General features: G+C 39.6%; 1 protein-coding gene across 4 annotated transcripts in view; it reads left to right on the top strand.

The window, feature by feature from the left end:
• ESRRG (estrogen related receptor gamma) overlaps positions 1-22,295 on the top strand; it is a 652,137-nt gene that overhangs the window by 468,076 nt on the left and 161,766 nt on the right. For all 4 annotated transcript variants that reach the window (XM_027564442.1, XM_027564443.1, XM_027564444.1 and 1 more), the window contains one exon: positions 14,287-14,403. In XM_027564442.1, coding sequence (XP_027420243.1) covers positions 14,287-14,403 — 117 coding nt within the window. The remainder of the gene's footprint in view (positions 1-14,286; positions 14,404-22,295) is intronic.

The raw sequence follows: 22,295 nt of genomic DNA, 5'->3' as shown, positions 1-22,295 counted from the left end.
TTCCCAAAGTTAAAGTTCTTTTTTGAAGTTCCTCTTTTAGCTACCAAAGCCTATCCATAAATAATTACGTTATGTGGACAATGTAAACAGCTGGTTTCACCCTCTCCAATTGAATGCAATGCCTTTATACCAGTAATATATGAAATGTTTGTTAATTTTTCATAATAATAATATATTCAATTCTTAAAATTCGCCACACATTATTCTAAGTGTTTTACATTAATTATCTTGTTTCATCCTTTCATCATTCCATTAGAGTAGATATCACCATTATAGTATCACTGTATTATTTATAGATGTGGAACATCTGTAAAGTTCACCACCAGGCACAGAGAAGGAATTATCCAAACACACTTGGATCCCAGTCTGAACTCAGAGCCTGAGCTGTTAACCCCCATATTAATCTGCCTTGTATATTTAAAAATCTTTTCAAGCATGGAATAATTCTAGACTGAATTTTTCTTAAGAGATTTTAGTTCATGGGTAAAATTTTCCATTAAGTTGTTAAAATACAATAAAAATGGGGAATTAAGAATATTTTCAGTTATGATTAGATGTTAAAGGTTTATAAAAAGAAGGCAGTCAGAAGTAAGTCTTAAAAATATCTAATTTTTTATCATTCATTTTCCCAAATCCCCTAAAGATGAAGTTTGAGAGTGCAAGTCTTCAGTACCACCCAATCGGTTTTCTGTGTCCGTTCCCTGGACTTTATCTGCTGACAATCGTTTTGCCACTAGATTTTTAGTTGCTGGTCTTAGATGGATCCTAAAAATGTACACTTAGCACTGATAACACTTCCCAGACTCTTTCTTTCTTGAGTTCAGGAGAAAAGAGGCTTATTTCTCCTCCTGTCTTGATGTAGGGATAGCTGTGCACTTACTAAACTTTGTGACCACAACAGAAGGCAGGTCAGAGTCCATTTTTTTTCTTATGATGAGTGCTAGTTAGAAGAGATTTTTTTAAAAAGTGATTATATGAATGCATCTGTATGTTTATAGGGAACAGTTGTATTCTTTGGAATTAACTCTTGTTTTATTCTGGTTTGAAAAAATTTTAAAAAACAGTCATATTTTTTTTTTTAAGAAGGGCATCCCTGAGTAATCCTACAAAGAACAGAATTTAGTACAAGAAAATATGGATTAATTTAGAATTTAGAGCTTAAGTTCTGAATACTTTAGAGTGAATCTGAAAGCATATCCCAAATCTATATTCTGACATTCATTTTTTTTTTCATTGCATGCTATTATCATAGTTTCCATTTGGGGAAGATCAGAGGCAAGCACAAGAATCTTCAAAGGAACAAATACAGACCAAGATTTGTCCTTGATTACACCTTTTCATTTTTTCTCTTGCTTCCAGAGCATCTTCACTGCTTCCTTGCATCTGGAATACTCTCTCTGTCTCCAGAGTCCTCAGACTCTGTTTTAGGTGGATAACAATATCAAATTTTGTAAATCTTTAAAGCAAAAGCCCTCCAACTCATCCTGCCACCTGTTCATCTCAGATATTATCAATTTACAGAGACTACTTTGAACTTAACTTGTAAGAAGCTACTTTACAGGGTCCTAAGCCCCACGCCCCCACCCACCAAAAAAATAAAGAAAATAATGGATAATAGATTGTAAAGTATTTCTTATCCTTGCAGCCTTCTGTCTATACATTTTGGACCCCAGATCAGCAAACCAAGACCCTGGGGGCCAAATTCACTTTGTTAAAGGAAGTCTATGGGAACAGAGCCACGCCCATTCTTGCGTTGTCTGTGTCTGCCCTCCTGCTGCTACAGGACCCACACCGGACTCTTTAAGGACCTGCAACACTGAGCTCTTTACTGTCTGACCCTTTAAGAAAAAGCTTGCAGACCCCAGCTGTTTTCTAAAGGAGTGGGAATTGAGTGTTCCCTGAAAGAGGCATGGGATCATCCCTCCCCTGCGTCATCATCCAGCAGGAAGCCCCCCACTCTCCCCTGTCAGTTTTCCTCTGTACTCTTCCTGTCTGTGTGTGTGTTAGTCGGTCGGTCGTGTCTGACTGTTTGTGACCCCATGGATGATAGCCCACTAGGCTCCTCTGTCCCTAGAATTCTGCAGGCAAGAATATTGGAGTGAGTTGCCATTTCCTTTTCCAGGAGATCTTCCTGACCCAGGGATCCAACCTGGGTCTCCTTCATCACAGGCAGATTCTTTACTGTCTGAGCTACCAGGGAAGAAATGACAAGCCCTTTGCTGCAGACCCTGTCCGAGGAGACAGTCTAACTGCCCAGGTTTTCATTCCGAAAGGAAAGTCTTCAGGCGCAAACACTGCACAGCTCTCCAGGTCCTCCTCTCGGCTTCTCTGTTTTACTGTGAATCCATCTGGCAGCCTTGTCTACACCCCCTGACCCCTAGGATGATAAGTTGTTACTTACTTTTGGACATTGCCTTATGCATCTCCTAATGTGCCAGTTGGTTTAACAGACCTACTATGCTCCTATCTTTTGGTTTCCTAGCACCATCCAGGAGGAATTCTCTGCCCAGCATCTCCTCAGTTCAGTTCAGCTGCTCAGTCATGTTCAACTCTGCGACCCCATGGACTGCAGCACACCAGGCTTCCCTGTCCATCACCAACTCCCGGAGCTTGTTCAAACTCAGGTCCATTGAGTCGGTGATGCCATCCAACCATCTCATCCTCTGTGTCCCCTTCTCTTCCTGCCTTCAATCTTTCCCAGCATCAGGGACTTTTCTAATAAGCCAGTTCTTCGCATCAGGTGACCAAAGTATTGGAGCTTCTGCTTCAGCATCAGTCCTTCCAATGAATGTTCAGGACTGATTTCCTTTAGGGTGAACTGGTTTGATTTCCTTGCAGTCCAAGGGACTCTCAAGAGTTTTATCCAACACCACAGTTCAAAAGCATCAGTTCTTAGTGCTCAGATTTTTTTATAATCCAACTCTCACATCCATACATCCATACATGACTACTGGAAAAACCATAGCCTTGACTAGACGGACCTTTGTTGGCAAAGGAATGTCTCTGCTTTTTAATATGCTGTCTAGGTTGGTCATCGCTTTTCTTCCCGGGAGCAAGCATCTTTTAATTTCATGGCTGCAGTCACCATCTGCGGTGATTTTGGAGCCCAAGAAAATAAAGTCTGTCAGTGTTTCCATTGTTTCCCCATCTATTTGCCATGAAGTGATGGGATCTCCTCATTTCTGTGCTAAGGACCAGCACCTGGGTTCTTCTCAAGTCCCCCTTAGCCCTTTTCCTGCATCTTAGTCCCTCTCCTGAGCATCATTACACTGTTGTTATGATGGTTGATAATCGAGGTTTACTCTGTGTCAGGCCTTCTGCTTGGTCCATTCAAAATATATGATCTCATTTGATTTTCACAGCAGTCCCTTAAGGTCTCTGTCGCTAGGTCCCATGACCACTTCGTTTACAAAGACAGTAACTTTAGATTTAAAAGTTTTCCCCAACTCAGACAGGAAATGATAAAATTGGAATTTGAACCTGTTTGACTCTAGTGTCTTAGCTTGGAATCACTACAGTTTAGTTTAGATCAGTTTCCATCACTTGTGTCAAGCAGGATGACCCCAAATCCACATCCGCTCTGGAGAACGTAGGTATATACTTGCTGAATATGTGAACTTGATCTGGGAGGAAGAATCTAATTCCAGTGTCTCTTTTGAGTTCTGGGTACACTGATAGCATTTGAGAAAAAAGCCCTTAGGGACAGTATTAGGAAGTGATACGCTTGCTTTGGGAATTTGCCTGCAATGCAGGAGACCCAGGTTCAATTCCTGGGTGAGGAAGATCTCCTGGAGAAGGAAATGGCTACCCACTCCAGTAATTTTGCCTGGCAGGCTACAGTCCATGGGGTGGCATAGAGTTGGATACTACTGAGTGACTAACACTCACATGCTTGCTTTTACTTGTTTAAGGTAGGAGGAAGATCTCGAGATTGGTATGAAGTCAAATTCCTGTTTGAATCATTTGTTTTTGTCACATAGGATATGGTCCTAATGCCTCCACACTTGACATATGGACTTGCTGTACCATTATGTAACCACCACTGCAAAATGTACACATGGAAACTCTATCCAAATAGAGTGGATGCATTAGACTTAATTAGCATTTCTTCCATTCGCCAAGAGTATTTTGTTAGCAAACTGTTGTTTTGCTTTTTGTTTGTTTGTTTTTAGTTGTATGTTTTAAAGGAGACACAGGCAGACTCATATCAAGGTTGTTTAAAATTTGTAGGTGGGTGGAGCAAGATCACATGAAAGTTGGGGTTGGATACCGAATGCCACCATTTTGGGGAATTATGCTTAACTCAGATCTAACACTTTTCTGGTGGCACTGGTCGTTTTTGAGCTCTTCTATGAAGGCTCTGTGACACGATCCCCGTACCATAGGAGCGTAAAGACAGAGATGCAATAGGTACACGTCACATAGGGGATGTTCTCTGCACTGCAAAAGAACAGTTGCCCTTTGCAAGAAGATGTCATATCAAAGCTAAAAACATTAAATTTCTGCATACCTTTGATGAGAGATATTTGTATTCACCATCCTTTTCATCAGTCAGTCTTTTTGACTGTACACTGTTATTCCCCTTTAGATGCGTTTCAGAGCACACCCTGCTGATTATGAAGGACAGTTTCTTTTCTATCATGAGCAATCCCCATGATTTGGGGATCTTGAAAATGCGTGTTTGCAATCTGACACCTGTTGCTTTGGTGACATGGTTTGTTTGGTTTCCCTGGACTTAAACTGGTCACAAACCATAGTGGTACAGAGACGAGTTGAGGGATTTCTTTCTGAGGTGTTGAGAGATTCCATTCTCCAAAAGCAACCGTATCCTCTCCACAGCTGCCCACGTACCACAAGTCTGACAATAGCAAGACGATGCCAAGATCCACCCTATCCTCCTGCTCCCAGTAGGCATCAAAATTTCCTTTTCCACCAGCAACAATAGCAACAACAACAGCCACACAAAACAGTCTCTTCGAAGATAAGAATTTTGTTTTTCATTTCTGTTCTAAGCAACACTCAATCATGACGCTTAATTCATGTCTTTTAAGGATTAAAGTCAGGCAACATAACATCACAGTGAAGAGGAGAGATGCTGGATCCAGAGTGCCTGAGTTTTAATTGTGGCTCTGGCCCTTGGTAGCTATGTGTTTCTGGGCATGTTAGCTCTTCTCTCTGTCTTAATTCTCTCATCTGCGAAAGGGGGGTTCATAGATGTAACATAAAGAACATGGAAGAGTTCTCAGCACTCTTACCATTTATTTGTATGTGAGTTTTAACAGGTGCATTGAAAGAACATTGGACTGGATATCAGGAATTTGAGGTTTGGTCTTTTTCCTGCAATTAACTAGCCCTTTCCCTGGTAGCTCAGCTGGTAAAGAATCTGCCTGCAATGCAGGAGACCCTGGTTCGATTCCTGGGTTGGGAAGATCCTCTGGAGAAGGGATAGGCTACTCATTCCAGTATTCTTAGGCTTCCCTGGTGGCTCAGCTGGTAAAGAATCCTGCAGTGTGGGAGACCTGGGTTCGATCCCTGGATTGGGAAGATCCCCTGGAGAAGGGAAAGGCTACCCACTCCAGTATTCTGGCCTGGAGAATTCTATGAACTGTGTAATTCATGGGTCACAAAGGGTCGGACACGACTGAGCGACTTTCACTATCTTTGTAAAGAGGGTTGAGTGATCATAAACAAGTGAGTACACATTTACCTTTCTCTGGTTTACAGAAAACCAAGAGCCTGAACCCACTGGACTTTAGGATTTGTACAAAATCCAATAGCCTAAAAATCTGTGTTGCTTTATGCCAAATGATATATTACTGGTGGCTTGTTATCAGTTGTATTCTGTCTAATTAACTGTACTTGGTTTATTTTTATGAATAATTTGGAGCTAAGCATTAGCATGAAGGAATGAGAGAGAGCATCAGGAAAAATCAAGTTGATAGATAATAAAACGTTCCACTGGGGGCCCAGAGGAGTAAATCTCTGCCCTCAAGGAATGGACAGTTGTATGGTTGGGACAGGAGGTGGACAATTCACTAGACACTTGTAATAAAGTGTATTGGATACTAAGAGAAACGTTCGCTTGAAGATAAGTGGGAGATGAACTATTCACACCCATAAGGACTGCTGGACGCCAGTCTTGTGGGCCCTTGGGAGATCTTTGTTGAAAAAATAATACAAGAAGCACATCTGGAACCAGTGGGAGAGACAATGCTGCTTTCTAGGAACTGGGAGGAATTCAGCCTAGGTGGTAGACAACGGGGTGGGTTTGGGCTAGGGGTAGGGACTGGCCAGAGATTGTGGCCAGAGATAAGGCTGGGTGAGATTTTGAAGAGCTTTGCAATTGTTTTGCCCTCAGTTATAATCAGATTACATCCAGTGATGGGCATTTTATGAGCTCTAGGAAAGTGACAGGAAATGTTTAGGAGAAGTGGTGGTTGGCATCTTGGAAATTCACTTAATAGACAATTTGATGCTTTAATAAATGACCTGAATCATTGCACTCTTCCTTTCCTCCTGGTATCTGTAAAATAAAGCTATGTACACAGGAGTCATTGACAAGACAAAATCCTCTTTCCAGTTCTCTGGGTGAAGGGTGTATTCATTCTCCCAGTCTTGCATAAACCTGTGGAAGGTTGTTTTTATACTGTTCCCAAATTCCAGAGTTAGGTCTCCGAGTGAAAATGGTACAGAATTCATGGACTCTTAAAGTGTCTCTTCCCTTTCTTCTCAGAAGGGAGAGCAGATCTCTATGATTTTAGTATGTATATTTCATGTAATGCTTACGATGTTACAAAGCAGATATGATTATTCCTCTTTTGTACTTTAGCAAACTGAGAGTAATGAAGGTAAAGTGATCAGTTCACGTTCACACAACTCAAAAAGGACAGAGCTTTCCTTTCTCCTTCTTCCCTCACTCAGATGCTTTCCTGCCCCATGTGCAAGGCAGTGTGCACAGGATGGCTATTCAGTGGGCATATAAGACCTGTACCCATCTTCTTGATATGAACATGCGCATTGCCCAGTGTTAACTGCTGTGCAGGTAGAGCAATAAAGGAATGGGCATGTTTACAAGTTTGGGGGAAACGGAGGCTGGGTATCTCTTGTTTAAATTGGAAAAAAGGCAGGGCTAAATAATCTCCCCATTTAACAGCATTGTTTTCCCACTAAACCATTTTTCATTGAATGCAATGGGAATTGTAATCTTGTGGTTATATACACGTACGTTTCTGGCCATTGTATAACAGGCTCAGTGGTCTTCCCAACACGGATTGCTGGAGGGTGAAACCAGAGTTGTGGTTTAGTCTCCAGTATCTGAGGTTCATAAACCTTCCTGTTTGGGGAATTCCCTGGTAGCCCAGAGGTTAGGACTCCAAGCTTTCACTGTGGGGGTCCAGGTTCAATTCCTGGTCAGGGCACTAAGATCCCATAAGTTGAGTGGCATGACCAGAAAATAAGATAAACCTGTCTGCTTGTGGGTTTTTCTTGATCTTTTCCCTTAAAGGCAAAGCATCATCTTTTCCCATTTGGGGCCTAAGCTTCCCTCTGAAAAGGCAGTCATTTGTGCCCACATACTATTATGGCTCTTGTGAATGACATTTGTGATGATCAGAATTTAATCCTGTAGAACCTTAAAGCATCAAATATCTTTTCTAGACCTGCCCATCTCTCACCTCACTTTGTAGAGGCTTAGAGGGGAGCAAGAAGCAAAGGATGTGAGACTCTGGCATAACCCTGTGTATGGAACTGTTTTGCTAAGGGCTGGATGTGACTGTTAACCAGGTGTGATCCTCCCCTCTCTCTCCACTGTCTGCCACATCTTATACCTCGCAGATAGATGGGGTCCCCTAGGTAGGCTGGCGCTGACGTTCCTTGTCTTTGTCTGAGGCGGGCATCCTCACTGAGACTTGAGGCAGATTCTTGAAATATCTTCAGTGATGACAGGTCTTTGACTTTCAAGGGGAGATTTAACATTTAGTAATGGACATCATCATTTAGCGTCATGGCTTGTGATAAAGAGGCCAGTCAAATGTTTTGGGTGAATATGAGCAAAGTACCATTTGATAGCTCCTTTGTCTCCAGCTTATAGCTTTGAAGTGACTCTTGTGGCAGTTTTAAAGGAAGTTTTGAAAAGTATTCAGAGCAGTCTTCTGGGAACAAAGTAACTTATTTTGAAGTCTAACTTTGGGTGCGTTCTTTGAAAATAAAATAACACCCTTTATTTAATATACATTGATGGAATTATGACTTTTTTTTTTGCCACAAGTATGTAATGAATTATTATCCCATATTATACAATACAAGCTATAGCTATAATAATAATATTTTCTATTTCAAGTAGAATGAGGAAAAAGGAGTTAGAAACAAAGGAGCTTTAAACATGAGAAAGAAAAAGAAAGGGAAGCTGTATGGAAACCCTTTACTACCGTACACTAGAGAGGATTTTCTTTCTTTTTTTCTGCTTTTGGGCACTTAAAACAAAAATACTACAGATTATTGCCTGCATGTTTTTAATGCTCTGTAATTGTGTACTGAGGCAAATCCCATTATTTTTAAATCACTTAATGTTGGAAAACAATTGGATAAACCCCACTTGGAGTGCCCTGTGGGTCATCTCAAGCCATTTGGTTCTGTTAATAAAATTAAAACAATTGGAGGAAATATACAGATGCTTTCAAATTGGCTTTACAATGATGATGTCTGTACATATGAAAAAGAGGACAGCTCTTGGGAACTCCATGAAGCCCAATGCTGCATTACTGTGTGCGAGAGATGTGAGTCGGAAGTAAAGATTTGACATATATTTTTATTTTGAGATGCCATGCTAATTCACATCATTCAGCCCTTTCACTGCCAAACTGTAAAAGTCCATTAAGTGACTGAAAGGAATATACAAATTATCCACTGGCACTCCAGGCTGGAGTTTTACATACACCCTGTTATTCTATCCGCCAGCTTGCTGCAAGATTCTATTAAGCAGTAAGTGAGAAGATTATATTGCCTGCAAACTAATTGTACAAAAGACTCTGAAATAAGTCATCAGAGCCCAGGACCTTCTGAAAAGCCGCCAGGAGATATTATAAATTGCTCTACCATTCCTGCCAGCCTGGTTTCAAAACCCAGAGCGTCCACACGGACCTGATTGGCTCCGAAGCCATTGACAAAACTGGGAAAATTCCAACCGTGTCATGCATGGCTGCCCAGTGTGGTCCCTGGTGGCACCATGGAACAAGTGTGGCCCGGAAAAGGGCGAGCTCTAATCCAGGAAACCTCCGTGTTTGAAAGGAGAATTTGAGAATGTGAGCAGTAGCTTCTGCACCCCCCTGAATCACTGTCTGGTGTTAACGTTCCAGGGGCCTGCAGTTACTACTGGAAATACTTTTGTCTCATTTCTACTCTTCGTGAATCGAAGGAAAACAAGTACCCCATCGAGATCATAGGGTCTCTTGGGAGTAGTGTGTTTGAGCTGTTACCAAAATAGATGTGAAACAGTGTTGCCCAGGTGCTTGGGGAGGGGGATGGAGCATGTTTTTAGCATAAAATGCTTTCTTCATTGAATACAAAAGCTACCAGGGAAGGTTTTTCAAGGGCAGAATCTTTGTAGACTCTGACATGGATCAAAGACCTTTGGGTGGGTGATCACAGCCAACAACAATGAACTAAGGGACTCAATGGGAGGGCTTGGAAATTAGAGAAGTTTTCCTCCAGCAAAGAAGTTCTTTAGAACGATGTTGATTTGTTTTTCAAGACATAAAACCAGTGTTACTTAGTGAAATCAAGGTTATCATCCATGTATGTCAAGACAAATATAGCGAAACAGAACATTTGGCTGAAGGATACCAGATTCATTGTAAACCATGTCTATATACTTAGCTGGAAATGTATCATGTATGAAAACACTTGTGACCCGTGTATTTTCTTTGCATGCACAGTGAAATTTTTATAAGAGTGCCGCCTTTCCTATAGCTTTGGGAAGATTTCTTTACCCCCATGCTGTCATTTATTCATTTGTGACAGCACATTTCAATAATTTGCTCCCATGTGAGGAATTCACTGAGTCTCTGAAGCATGATTTCTGCTTGTGGGGATGTTTGTGTGTACACGGGCATCTGGGGCTGACTTGAAGCTAGAACCATCACACTCAGTTGTGTTGTGATTTGTTGACATACAAATCTTTATCTTTGTCTTCTTTGTAAGGTCCTAGATTCCTTAAGAGGTAGGAATTTTCTCTTTTTTTTCCAGCCCTGCACAGGTTCATGAAGGTTGGCTCATTCATATGCAGTGAGGATTCAGCCATAAATGAGACAGGACTCTTTCCCCTGAAGAACTCATCCCAAGGCCCTATGAAAAACTCGTCTGCCTTTAAAACGTTTCTCTTTGTCACTGAAGAATTATAGAATGTAGTAGTTGGAAACGAAACTGGAATTCTTCCTTATATGTGATCTAAACTCTCATGTGGAGAATGTGAAAATTCCCCTTCTGTTTCTGAAGAAATCTTAAAAATCTTTAGACAGTCATTCAGAGAGAAGGGTTATCCATAAATTTTGTTGGTATTATTGAATCATCCTTGAATGTTTCCTGTAAATAATTGTGTTATAATGAGATAAGCATTAGATAACCCATTTATGTATATGCTCCGTTGCTCAGTCCTGCCCGACTCTTTGCAGTCCTAGGGACTGTAACCCACCAGGCTCCTCTGTCCATGGAAATTTCTAGGCAAGAATACTGGAGTGGGTTGCCACCTCCTACTCCAGGGGATCTTCCAGACCCAGGCATTGAACCCACATCTCTTGAGTCTCCCTCATTGGCAGGCAGATTCTTTACCACTGCGCCAGCTGGGAAGCCCCAGTAACTCATTTAGTGCCATCTATCTGTATTTTTATACTACTTTTATTCTTATTTATATCAAGATGCACTTTTATTTCCTTTAAAACTTCTTACAGGTTTTTTTTTCTTCTTTTTTCACAATTAACTCTCCAGAAGCCTTTGTATTTTTCTTATTTTCCCCTTGATAGCAGCTCCCGTGGTTTTGCCATGGATTTCCATTTTTGTCAAAGGTATTTCTTTAAGGTTTTGAAAAATTAACTAGATTTTTACTTTTTTAAAACATTTGTGGAATGATTTTCCTAATTTCTTCATATTGTTTCTTAATGGGCGACCCAGCTCACTTGACCTTGTGAACCCATGTGACAGCATCGTATTTAATGTTCATCAAAGTGACCCTGAGGCACCAAAAAATAATTTAAAATGTGTTATTTTACTTATATACTACTTTTTGGTGGAGTATTTCTATTCTTCATAAGTAATACTCTCCAGGATCTTATGATCTAATGGGTAATATGCACATGACAAAGTGAGAAAAAAAAAAAATCTGGCACATTATGTGATGAGAGTACCCACAAAGGTAGGAGAACCTGGAAATCATTTTCTGCTAGGGTGGTCTGAAGATTCCATGAAAGCTTGGAATGGACTGTGAGTTGAATGCTGAGCCTTGGAAGTAATTTTAAGAAGGAAAGAGGGGCAAAGATAGCTCATCCTCAGAGGGAAGCCTGAAGGACACAGCAAAAATGGAATAAATCAAATTGGTGCATCAGGAAGTTCATGTAAGGTAATCATTGTAATGTTGCTGGAAAAGTAGATGAGAGTGAGATGGGAGCAGAGATTTTGTTGGCTAGATGAATATTTTATATTTATTCCGGAGGCCATAGGAATTTATTGATTTTTTTTTTTTTTTAGTTGGGTTAATGACATGATCAAAGCCATCATAGGCAGAGGAATATGATCGTGGTATGCAGTGTGGATTAGAGGGGGACAGGACAGAGGCAAAGTGCCCGAGAAGGTAACTGCAATCGTCCAGGTGTGAGCTCACACAGGCCTGACTTAGGGGCCTGTCAGAAAGGCCTTGTTGCAAGGGATGAGAATGTAATTTTCAAAGAGGAAGAGGAACTGGTTTGAAAGGAAATATGATTATTTTGTGTGTGTGTGTGTGATGAGGCATTTCAGTAGAAGTTAACAGTAGTGGGTTAAAAGCGGGGCTGTGGTGTGGGGTCATGCCTTGATACTGGAAAGTGAACAAAAATTCATACTGACTTCTCTGGAACAAAAAAGGGAAGAAATGCTGTTTGGAAAGCATTTTTTCCCCCTTTCTAGCTAGTTATTATTTGGCTCTTCCTAAGAAAGCAGAGGCTTGGGTTTCTTTTTAAATAAGTACAAGGAGCGCCATGCAGAATGGGTTTCCCAGGTGGCGCTAGTGGTAAAGAAGCTGCCTGCCAATGGGGAAGATCCCCAGGAGGAGGAATGGCAACCCACTCCTGTATTCTTGCCTGGAAAATTCCATGGACAGAGCAGCCTGGTGGGCTACAGTCCATGGGGATGCAAAGAGTTGGACACTACTGAGAGCAGGTGCGCGCGCACATACACACACACACACACACACACACACAGAGCCATGTAGAATGCACAGATCTGGTAGTAGAATATTAATTAACCCCTAGAAAATGACTAGCAACACTCTTGATGCAAAATAAATTTTCAGCGAATCTCACAGTGAAAAATGATTCATTTAAAGTTCAGATTCTAAATCCTTTTATTCTCAGCCATGACCCAGCCAATCTGGTTCCTTTGACTTATCCTTGGTTTTCTGTGAGTGTAATACAATAACACCATAATTTCTCTGAGGAAGGTGGTGGTGTTGTGCTTCTGTTGATACAATTAATATTGCTCTTAATATTTAACCTATTATGTTAAAAAGTAGTTGCTTTTATTATTATAAATGCCCTGAATTAGAATGCTAATTTAGTCAGTTTTGATAGGCTCATCTCAAGTTATAATGTACAGGCTTTTTTCCTTTTTTTTTTGAAGTCATGCATCCTTAACCAGGTTTCCGTACTTAAAAGTGGTTAGGTATTACTTCCTGTTGAATTAGCAGTTGCTGAGTAGTTGAGTCTTTCTACAATCCTGCAATCCACTAATGTGATATTTAATGAGGAGACATCAGTCTGGAGAAAGGTAGTCAATATAAATCAGTGTTTACAAAGTGTGATTAACTCTGAAATATTTCATCAATGCTGTGGTCCCAGGCAGACTCTATGCTAATTACTAGAATCTGTGCATGTTTCAGGGGACTTGGATGGACCCTGAGTATTGCAAACATGGAGCAGCAAAATTGCAATTATGCTCGGACTGTCTCTGATGACAATTTATGCATTTGGTGTGATGACCTCCCCCTTCCCAAGAGGGCAATAAACAGAATGCATTTTCATTAGAGATACTAATGCACTTAATCACAAGGGGAAAGGGTTAGGAAGTAACGAAGGACCTTCCAGCACTATGTGACAGAGTTGATAGGGGAAAGAGGCTTTATTTTAAAGGCAGCTTCTCTACAAAGCTGCAGGCAGCCCCAGAGCGCTTCCCACACCCTGTCATTGGCCCTAATTGAAAGATTTCAAGTTAGAGTTTGGATCTTCTTCTGATGACACCCTTATCATTTCACATGTATTGTTACTAATGTAAATGATGTAGACCGTCATATTAAAAGTATTATGTCATAGCTGTTTATTTTTGTATCTAACACTTCCATGCAGTTTGAGTGTTTGGGATTAATTATGCAAGTAATGTAATAAACATGATGATGATGGTGATGGTGATAATGGTAATGATGATGGTCATGATGGTGATCATCCATCATCAGTAGACATTTTCCAAAGAGTAAAATTGTATTGTAAAGCTCTGGTAAGTGATGAAGTGAGAACTATGTAACTTTAGTCCCTGCCCTCAAGGAGCTTACTGCGCAGTTCCAAATTAGCCTGCTGATCATTTCACAGTGAGATTTATACTGTTCCGTGTCAGAAGGACAGGAAGCCTGATGCATCAGATGATTAGTAGCCAAAAGAAAGCCAGGATGGATGGTGTAGTTATATGGTTTTGATGTTTGTGTTTTTTATGGAAATAATCTGCTGGGAAATTTCTTTTCGATCCCAGGATTCTGGGAGACTGCTGCTTTGCTTGAATGGAAGAAGCATAATGTTTTAAAGGCTAATTTTAAGCTCAGTTTTTTGAAGAACTTCACTGTATATCTCCTCTGTAGCTACTCATCATTCAGTGCATCTTCAGTGGTCGTAGCTGAGCATCTGGCTTCATGATATTTGCGACACCCTCATGATTCCTGTTGACATTTATTTGAAGGAAGAGGGCAGAAGTAGCAGAGTTGACATTATCAGGGGGATGCTCAGATTGCCTGGGTCTTGCAAACCTAACAGCTTCTTTTCTTCACACTCTGTGTTTTAGGTAATATAGAATATAGCTGCCCTGCCACGAATGAATGTGAAATCACGAAGCGCAGACGTAAATCCTGCCAGGCTTGCCGCTTCATGAAGTGTTTAAAAGTGGGCATGCTGAAAGAAGGTAAGGCTGGGTGCTAGTGGCCTTGTGCTTTGGGTTGGGGATGGGAGGAGGGGATGTACAGGGAATTTCAAAAATGTTAGAGAAACCGGGAAATGCTGGGGTCACAGTAAGTACCCTGAATCTGGTGGCAGAATGCTCCTTCTGTACGCCTGAGCTCTTGATCCCTCATGCCTGCTTGACATCGACAGGGAGGGACAAGGTAGGACACGTCTGATGTGCAGCTAAACCCACAGGTATGTTGGCAGTGTGGGTTCTTTTCATCTTTGCAACTTGCAGAAAGCGGAGGGTGAAGAGCAGCTAAGAGGCTACTTAGTCATTGTCGTTTTGCTTTCTTCTCAGTACTACATATACAGCGAGAGCCCCTTATCTTTACTGAGGTGTCATTCATAAAAGTTGTATATATTTAAAGCATATGATTTGTATTTCATTATATATGTATGTATAGTGGAATAATCACCATAATCAAGCTAATTAACATATCCATCATTTCATTTCATATGTTTACCTTTGTCTTTCTTTCTTAAAAATTAATCTTAGATGTAAAGCATTTGTTTTTCTTTTCTAATCTTATCTTTGGGACTATTTTCTACTATAAAGACTTTATAACAGTGCTATTAAAATTGTTGCTTTCAGTTGGGGATAATAGCAACAAACACAAAACAGTAACAGTGAAGATGTATTTTGTGCTAAACAAATTGCCTAAGTACACACACCAAACAAGCCATAGAGACAGGAGCTGAACCCAAATAGATTCTAGAATTCCTTCAAGTCCTTCACTCATACCAAAGGTCCTGAAATCTTTGTATGTTTCAAGTATGTCTAGTGAAGCTTAGAGACAGAGAAAAATTGTTCTTTTCTGTGGGAAACCTCAGTTTAATTTTTGGTTTATTTTGAATGTATTTGCATATATGTATGTGCTTTTGTAGATGTGAGTTTTACATACTACATTTAGATTTTACTGTTTCTTTCTCTTCAGAAAATTTGCCAATGTTTAAAATAACTGATAATTTTATACAGTAACAAAATTAAAATACAGTGATTGAAGTTTGAAAGAAAATGAGGTAAATTAAATATTTAAATGTGTTGTTTTTATTGAGTCATAGACTGTCTTATTCCTGGGGTCAGCCTTATGAATTTGTATGATTTGTTGTTACTGGAGATCACCTATTTTTTTTCACTTTTAAATCCAAGTAGATCCAAGTGTTTATTTCCCATGAATGAACCAGAGCTTCAGTTAGCTATGGCATCAACAGATCTCATAATTTTTCCTGGCTTTTTCTTCCAAGTTTTTTTCTGTGAACAATATCATTGGAAGATGAGTAGATCAGACAATATTTGGGTACATGGAATTCACTCTGTTTTTCTCTTGTTCACTAAGAACTAACTTCTCCCTTAACTAAGAACAACTTGAAGAAAAATTGTAAACAGACAAGTGTGTAACTTTATCCTTAAAGCCTTATGGAAAAAGAAAGAAGATATTTTGCCAAAAATAAAATAGAAAGCAAATTGCCTGCAGCCACATGGATGGACCTAGAGATTATTGTCACACTAAGTGAAGTAAATCAGAGAAAGACAAATATCATAGGATATCACATATATATGTGGAATCTAGAAAAAAAAATGATGCAAAAATAAACTTTTTACAAAACAGAAACAGACTCACAATCATAGAAATCTATGATTACCAAAGGGAAAATCAAGGCGGGGTGGGATAAATTAGAAGTTTGGGATTAACGGATATATACTATTATATATAAAATAGATAAACAGCAAGGACAGGGAACTGTAGCACAGGGAACTATAATCATATCTCATAATAGCATATAATGGAAAAGAGCCTGAAAAAGATATGTATATATATAAATATATATAATGGGATCCCTGTGCTGTACACCTGAAATTAACACATTGTAAATCAACTATTCAGTAATAAAACAAATTACCTATTAGAATGATTAAATTTATATATTTTATATAAAATATGCCTATTTAAATTTTATACAAATTTATATTTTGATAATTTATATTAGTATGCACACACTGGTGATGCATGTATGGAAAATGGAAGAAAGCACAAAGCTTGGTAACAGTGTTATACTGGTGAATAAAATTAAGGATGAGAAATGCTTTTGTTTTTGCTCTATAGCCTTTGGCACTGTTAGGAGTTTTCCACAGTGACCATGTCTTACATTTATAATCCATTTCCTAAATATTTAGTAAGTTGCTCTCATATGCCAGGCACTATTCTAGGCTCCAGAGATGCAACAGTGAGAATGATGGATGGTGTTGCTAGAGGAAGCTTATGTGAAAAATGCCAAAAGGACAGCAATTTTAACAAAGGAAAACATAATCTAACAGTAACAACCCAACTCATAGGACAAAGAGTTTTCCTCTGAGTTAGAACAGCGGTGATAGCTGACGTTGTTGTGATGGAAAACCTTATCTTAGTGATTGCCTTTAAACCCAGTAACAGAGTACCAGACAAAACATATTTCAGAGTGTCATAAGTGATTGATTGATAGTCACTTTTGGTCTTTGTTATCTTTATGTTGCCAGTTAATTGAGCTGTGCACACATTCATGTCAGTTGTGTCTGACTCTTTGCATCCCTGTAGACTGTAGCCAGCCAGGCTCTTCTGTCCATGGGATTCTCCGGGCAAGAATATTGGAGTGGGTTGCCATGCTCTGCTCCAGGGGACCTTCGTGATCCAGGGATCAAGCCCATGTCTCTTATGTCTCCAGCCTTGGGAGGCAGGTTCTTTATGATCTGGAAAGCCCCTAGTTGAGCTATAGAGACGTATGCTTATTCAAAAAGGCTTAACTTTTGAGTTTGGAGTTGAGGAACCTCTATTTTTCAAAAGCAAATCAGTGTTTTAAAACTGTTGTAAAAGTAATGTATCAGTTAGCACTTAAAAAAAACTTTTTGGCCATACCACGTGGCATGTGGGACCTTAGTTTCCCGACCAGGGATTAAACCCACACCCCTCTCGCTGAATGGGTGTCTCCTCAATTTGGATTGTTTTTTCAAAACTAAAGTACATCGTGATATGCCTCCATGTCCAATAGATAGAATTTTTTTTCATTAGTTTGATTTTACTGCTACAGTGTACTCACCTATTTGTCCTTCCAGGTTTAAGGAGGAAGTAGAAAACATATTTTCCCTTAAGTAATTTTCCCCATGGTGTTTTCAGGCAGGCGCAATCTTGAAGGGTGGTTAGAGTGACTGAAGAGGTGTGAACTGTGTTTAATTAAACATTGTTGGTGAAAGTAAATGGGATGGGTGCTTATCTATAATTCACACCTCTTCAGTTGCTGTTATCAAGCCTTTAGAGGGACTGTTTTCAAGGGAATTGCTGCTATTGCTGATATACTCAAAAAATAATTTATTTTCCTTTACTTCCTTGTGTGCACTTTGGTGGAAAAATATCTCTAAGCCCCCTCCCCCAAAGAGAAAAGAGGGGATGGTTATGAGTAAATATGGAATACTCTTTTTTCTTTTGTCCTTAAAAAATACAGTGAAATATTGTATTACACACTGCATATAAATGCACGATTATATTGGGCCATCTCCTTGCCTCAAGACTTACCTTCTCAGCCTGGAGAGAATGATACTGTCTTAAATATATCTTTATGGATGGAGAGGGATTTCAGTCCCATGCAGTATGTCAGAGATCATGATGTAGTAAATCTATTCAAATGTAAACCTGTTCAATTCAATTACCAGTCCATAATAAAATTTGCCTCTACAACCCCCGTGTTGACCACAGCAGTCCATACAGGCTGATGGCACAGCGGGTCTGGAAATTGACAGACAAAATCTATTTAAACAAAAAACAACATTAGTTCTAGAATCTGAAATGAAATCAGATTTCAACAGCTTTGATGGGAACCTTCTTTCCTTTAACAGATATTTTTATTCAACTAGCCAAGTGCATCTTAGATAAAATGCTGCCTGAGGGAAATGAAGACATTTTCATTAAAAAAGGGGTTTATAGAAAAATGAAACTTCCATTCTTTTAAAAATAATAAGCCTTGGTTTTATTGACTGGCATTTCTACTAATGATGTGGGACGAAGGAGTGGCTTAGTCAGTAAACAAGTTCAGTTGCTTCACACTGTATGGGATTAAATTCTTTATAAGACGTGGCTTCTCATTAGTACCAGAATCCTATCCAAATGAACTATGTTTGTCTTTTTGTTTTTTAGTTCTGGTTTTTTTTTTTTTTTTAAGATTTGTTTTTGGATGTGGGCCATTTTAAAATTTTTCATTGAATCTGTTACAGTATTGTTTTGTTTTGATTTTTTTGGCTATGAAGCATATGGAGTGGGATCTTACCTCACCAGCCAGGGATGGAACCTGCACCCCATGCATTGGAAGGTGAAATCGTAACCACTGGACCACCAAGGATGTCCCACATGTTTGGTTTTAATATTAGAATTTCTGAATCAAAAAATTGTTACCAATGGAAGCAAAGACAGTTATGTGAAGAAAACGACAAAATTCAACAATAAAGCAAAACTGTGAGAAGTACAGTTAAAAAAAAAACAGAAGTAGCTTGTTTGAATCCAAATAGTTGCACCATTTCTGCATCCTGAAAAATCCCCTTCTCTTTTCTAGATTCTACGTTCCGCTAAGGAATGATGGGCCAGGATTATTTTTTTCAGCATTATACCATACTGTATGTCAGGGAAAACCCATCTATTACAAGATATCTGGTCTCAACATTCCCTTTTCATTTTTTTCAGGTATTGTTTATTTGAAGGAGAAAACAAGAACTAATCAAGGTGCACCTATAAATCTGGTCAAGATTTATTTTTATTTTGATCTCTCCCCCTTAGTTATTTAAAAGGTATTGCAGGACATACAGGTTCAGTTTTCCCTCTGTCAGTGGCAAACAGAGACATTTTATGAAAGCAATAATTATTTTATTTAGGTATAGAATGCACTGATCAAAGATTGAAGAAGGGCTTTTTGTTCGTTATTGGCATGATGGGTTTCACCTTGGCAACTCAAGTATTTTTCCTTGACTCTTGTAGGTGAAAACAAGAGATGCACGTTTGTGTACAGTGTTATATTCCTCAGCTAAGCAAGCCTGCGTGCCACAGTACGGATGAAGCCAGGCAACATGGCAGACTGGTTTGGTTATTTCATGACAAGAGAGTATGCTTTTTGCTTTTCCCTAAAAAAAAAGAGTTTACTTAACATTTCTAATCATCACTTTTGTCATCTGAAAAATGGTAGTGCCAATAATTATATTTGCAAATAAAAAGTTTGCAAATAAACTTTTATTATTGCAAATAAAAGTTGTTGCAAATATCCAGTAAGATACTGCAGGTTAGGTGCTCAGATTAGCAAGTAGCCCAGAACCAGGAGCAGTTCAATGTTAGCTATCGTTGCTGGTCAAACTTTATGGTCAGGTGAACCTAGATTCAGGCCCTGGCTCTGTATACTCTTGGACCTGGGGCAAGGTATATGACCTCTAGGACTCAGTTTCAGCCTGTTTATTTATAAATATAGAATTTAATCCTTTGTCTACCAAAGAAAATGGACAGAACACACACATTTTTAAATGTGTGCAAGAAGACATATAAGAATTCTACTAACCTCTTAGGTACATTAAATTTTACTGAGGTAATTTTGATATCAGAGTGTCATGGAAAAAAACTGAGGAGAGAAATAAGTTTTAGCACAGCTCCATATTAACCGAGTTCCTCCCATGTATCTGGCAAAACACTGTGTTTCTGCTCTTGATTCTGGTTTTTCCACTACCTTGCATTGTTGTTTTCAGTCCATTCGATTCTGTCTTCATTTCCATACATGCTGGGGAGCAGTTAAGCTAGTTTCTTTTTCATATCTTCTATTCCAAACTTCTATGAGTTTTGTTAAAAATAATATAATGTCAGAACTTTCCTAGTAGTCCAGGGCTTAAGACTCCCATGTTTCCATTGCAGGGGTCATGGGTTTGATCCCTGCTCAAGGATAACTAAGAACCTGCCTACTGCATGGCATGGACAAGAAAAAATGATACAATGTCTATAGGAACATAATACTAAAATATTAATTTTCAAGTGCCTTCTAAGTACTTCCTCTGGAGAAAAAAACAAATGAGTCATTAAAACACAACAAATGATACAGTTATGTGTTTAACTGATAACTGTATTTGCCTTTATAAAGTAAGCTTCTGTTATAGAGGTGCTCCATATAATCCCCTACTTTTTAAAAATCTGTAATACCATGAAGATGCCAGGTAGACAATTTACATGATATGGTAGAACTGTGAGTCTTCTTGTTCAGGATCAAGTCAAAGCAGTGGCTGGAAATCAGCATTTGAAATGTTATTCAGCGTGGAAAGGGCATGGGATATTACAGTTTCATTATCAGCTTAAAACCTCATTGGGAAAAGTGGGTCCCTGCATGTCAGATTCTCATTAATCAGATGAGGAGCTCAAGGATCAGAGTTTTAGTAACTTACCCAAGGTCCCATTGCAGATCAGTGGGTATGAGATGAAAGTCCTATTCCCAGGTCCCTCCTGTAATTGTATCATAGCATGTTTCAGCCTTGGCCCGACAAGGGTCTTTCATTCTCCAGCTGTGGGTCGATTGCCCAGCATCTCAGCAGAGCAGGCCATCTGTGACCTGAAAGATTCATTTAAGGGTAGAGAAGATGGGAAACAGTGCTGGCACTCGGGAAACAGCAGAACTTATAGGTTTAACAAGGGATATGTGCCCAAGATACTGGTATTAATGGCATTCACAAGGAAGGGACTTTTCCTTAGGATTCTGAATGGGGAAACCAGGTTTTTCACCTGGAGTTTAATGAGGTCACTGAAAATGCAGATGACTATGGGGATCCATCTAGGAAATGTCTTTACAAGATAACTCAGCAGCTGGAACATTGGGCATATAGTGAGTTGGAGAAGGTGTTGTGTATCAGGAGTGGTGGAGGGAAGAATGACAAGGTTACTGTATTGTATGGAACAATATATTCAGGTCCATTCATTTTGGTCAAGATGAGTTACTGTCTGTATCTAGATAGGTCCCTGGGAAAGAAATTAGCCTGAAAAAGTTTGAAAATCTAGAATGAAATCTTTTGTTTTCATTTCTTGGTTCTCTGGTATTGGGTGGGCCAGAAAGTTCATTTGGGTTTCTCCATGCTGCCGCCGCCAAGTCGCCTCAGTCGTGTCCGACTCTGTGCGACCCCATAGACGGCAGCCCACCAGGCTCCCCTGTCCCTGGGATTCTCCAGGCAAGAACGCTGGAGTGGGTTGCCATTTCCTTCTCCAATGCATGAAAGTGAAAAGTGAAAGTGAAGTCACTCAGTCGTGTCCGACTCTCAGTGATCCCATGGACTGCAGCCTACCAGGCTCCTCCATCCATGGACTTTTCCAGGCAAGAGAACTGGAGTGGGGTGCCATCACCTTCTCTGGGGTTTCTCCATAAGATGTTACAAAAAACCCGAATGAACTTTTGGGCCAATCCATACCTTAAAAGGGTCATGCCATCTATGCCCTACTTAAATCCTTTGACTTTCCAAATCATTTAAAACCCATCAAGAGTTGCCAGTCTCTATAGAGTGGAATGCTCTCATCTTTTGCTCTGTCTCATAGATTAGTAAGACTGACCTCGTGTTTAGGAAATGTTTGGGTAGGAGAAAAATGATAGAATATAGAGAATTCCTCCACAGTAGAGGATGCATTGTCCAGAGATCCTGTTTATTCTGATCTATCTCATCATAATCCATAGGATATCCTTCCTATTTCTACTTTTTAGTTTAGAGAAGGCATCATGTATGTGTCCATATATACATAAATATGAGACCGAGCAGAGATTATATGTTTATTCATTTAGCTGCCATTATATTTCTCTGATCAGTTGTCTGGAACCCCCAGGATG

This window comes from Bos indicus x Bos taurus, chromosome 16, assembly GCF_003369695.1.
Source record: "Bos indicus x Bos taurus breed Angus x Brahman F1 hybrid chromosome 16, Bos_hybrid_MaternalHap_v2.0, whole genome shotgun sequence".
Classification (NCBI taxonomy): Eukaryota; Metazoa; Chordata; class Mammalia; order Artiodactyla; family Bovidae; genus Bos; species Bos indicus x Bos taurus.
This window is presented reverse-complemented; position numbering and strand designations above follow the sequence as displayed.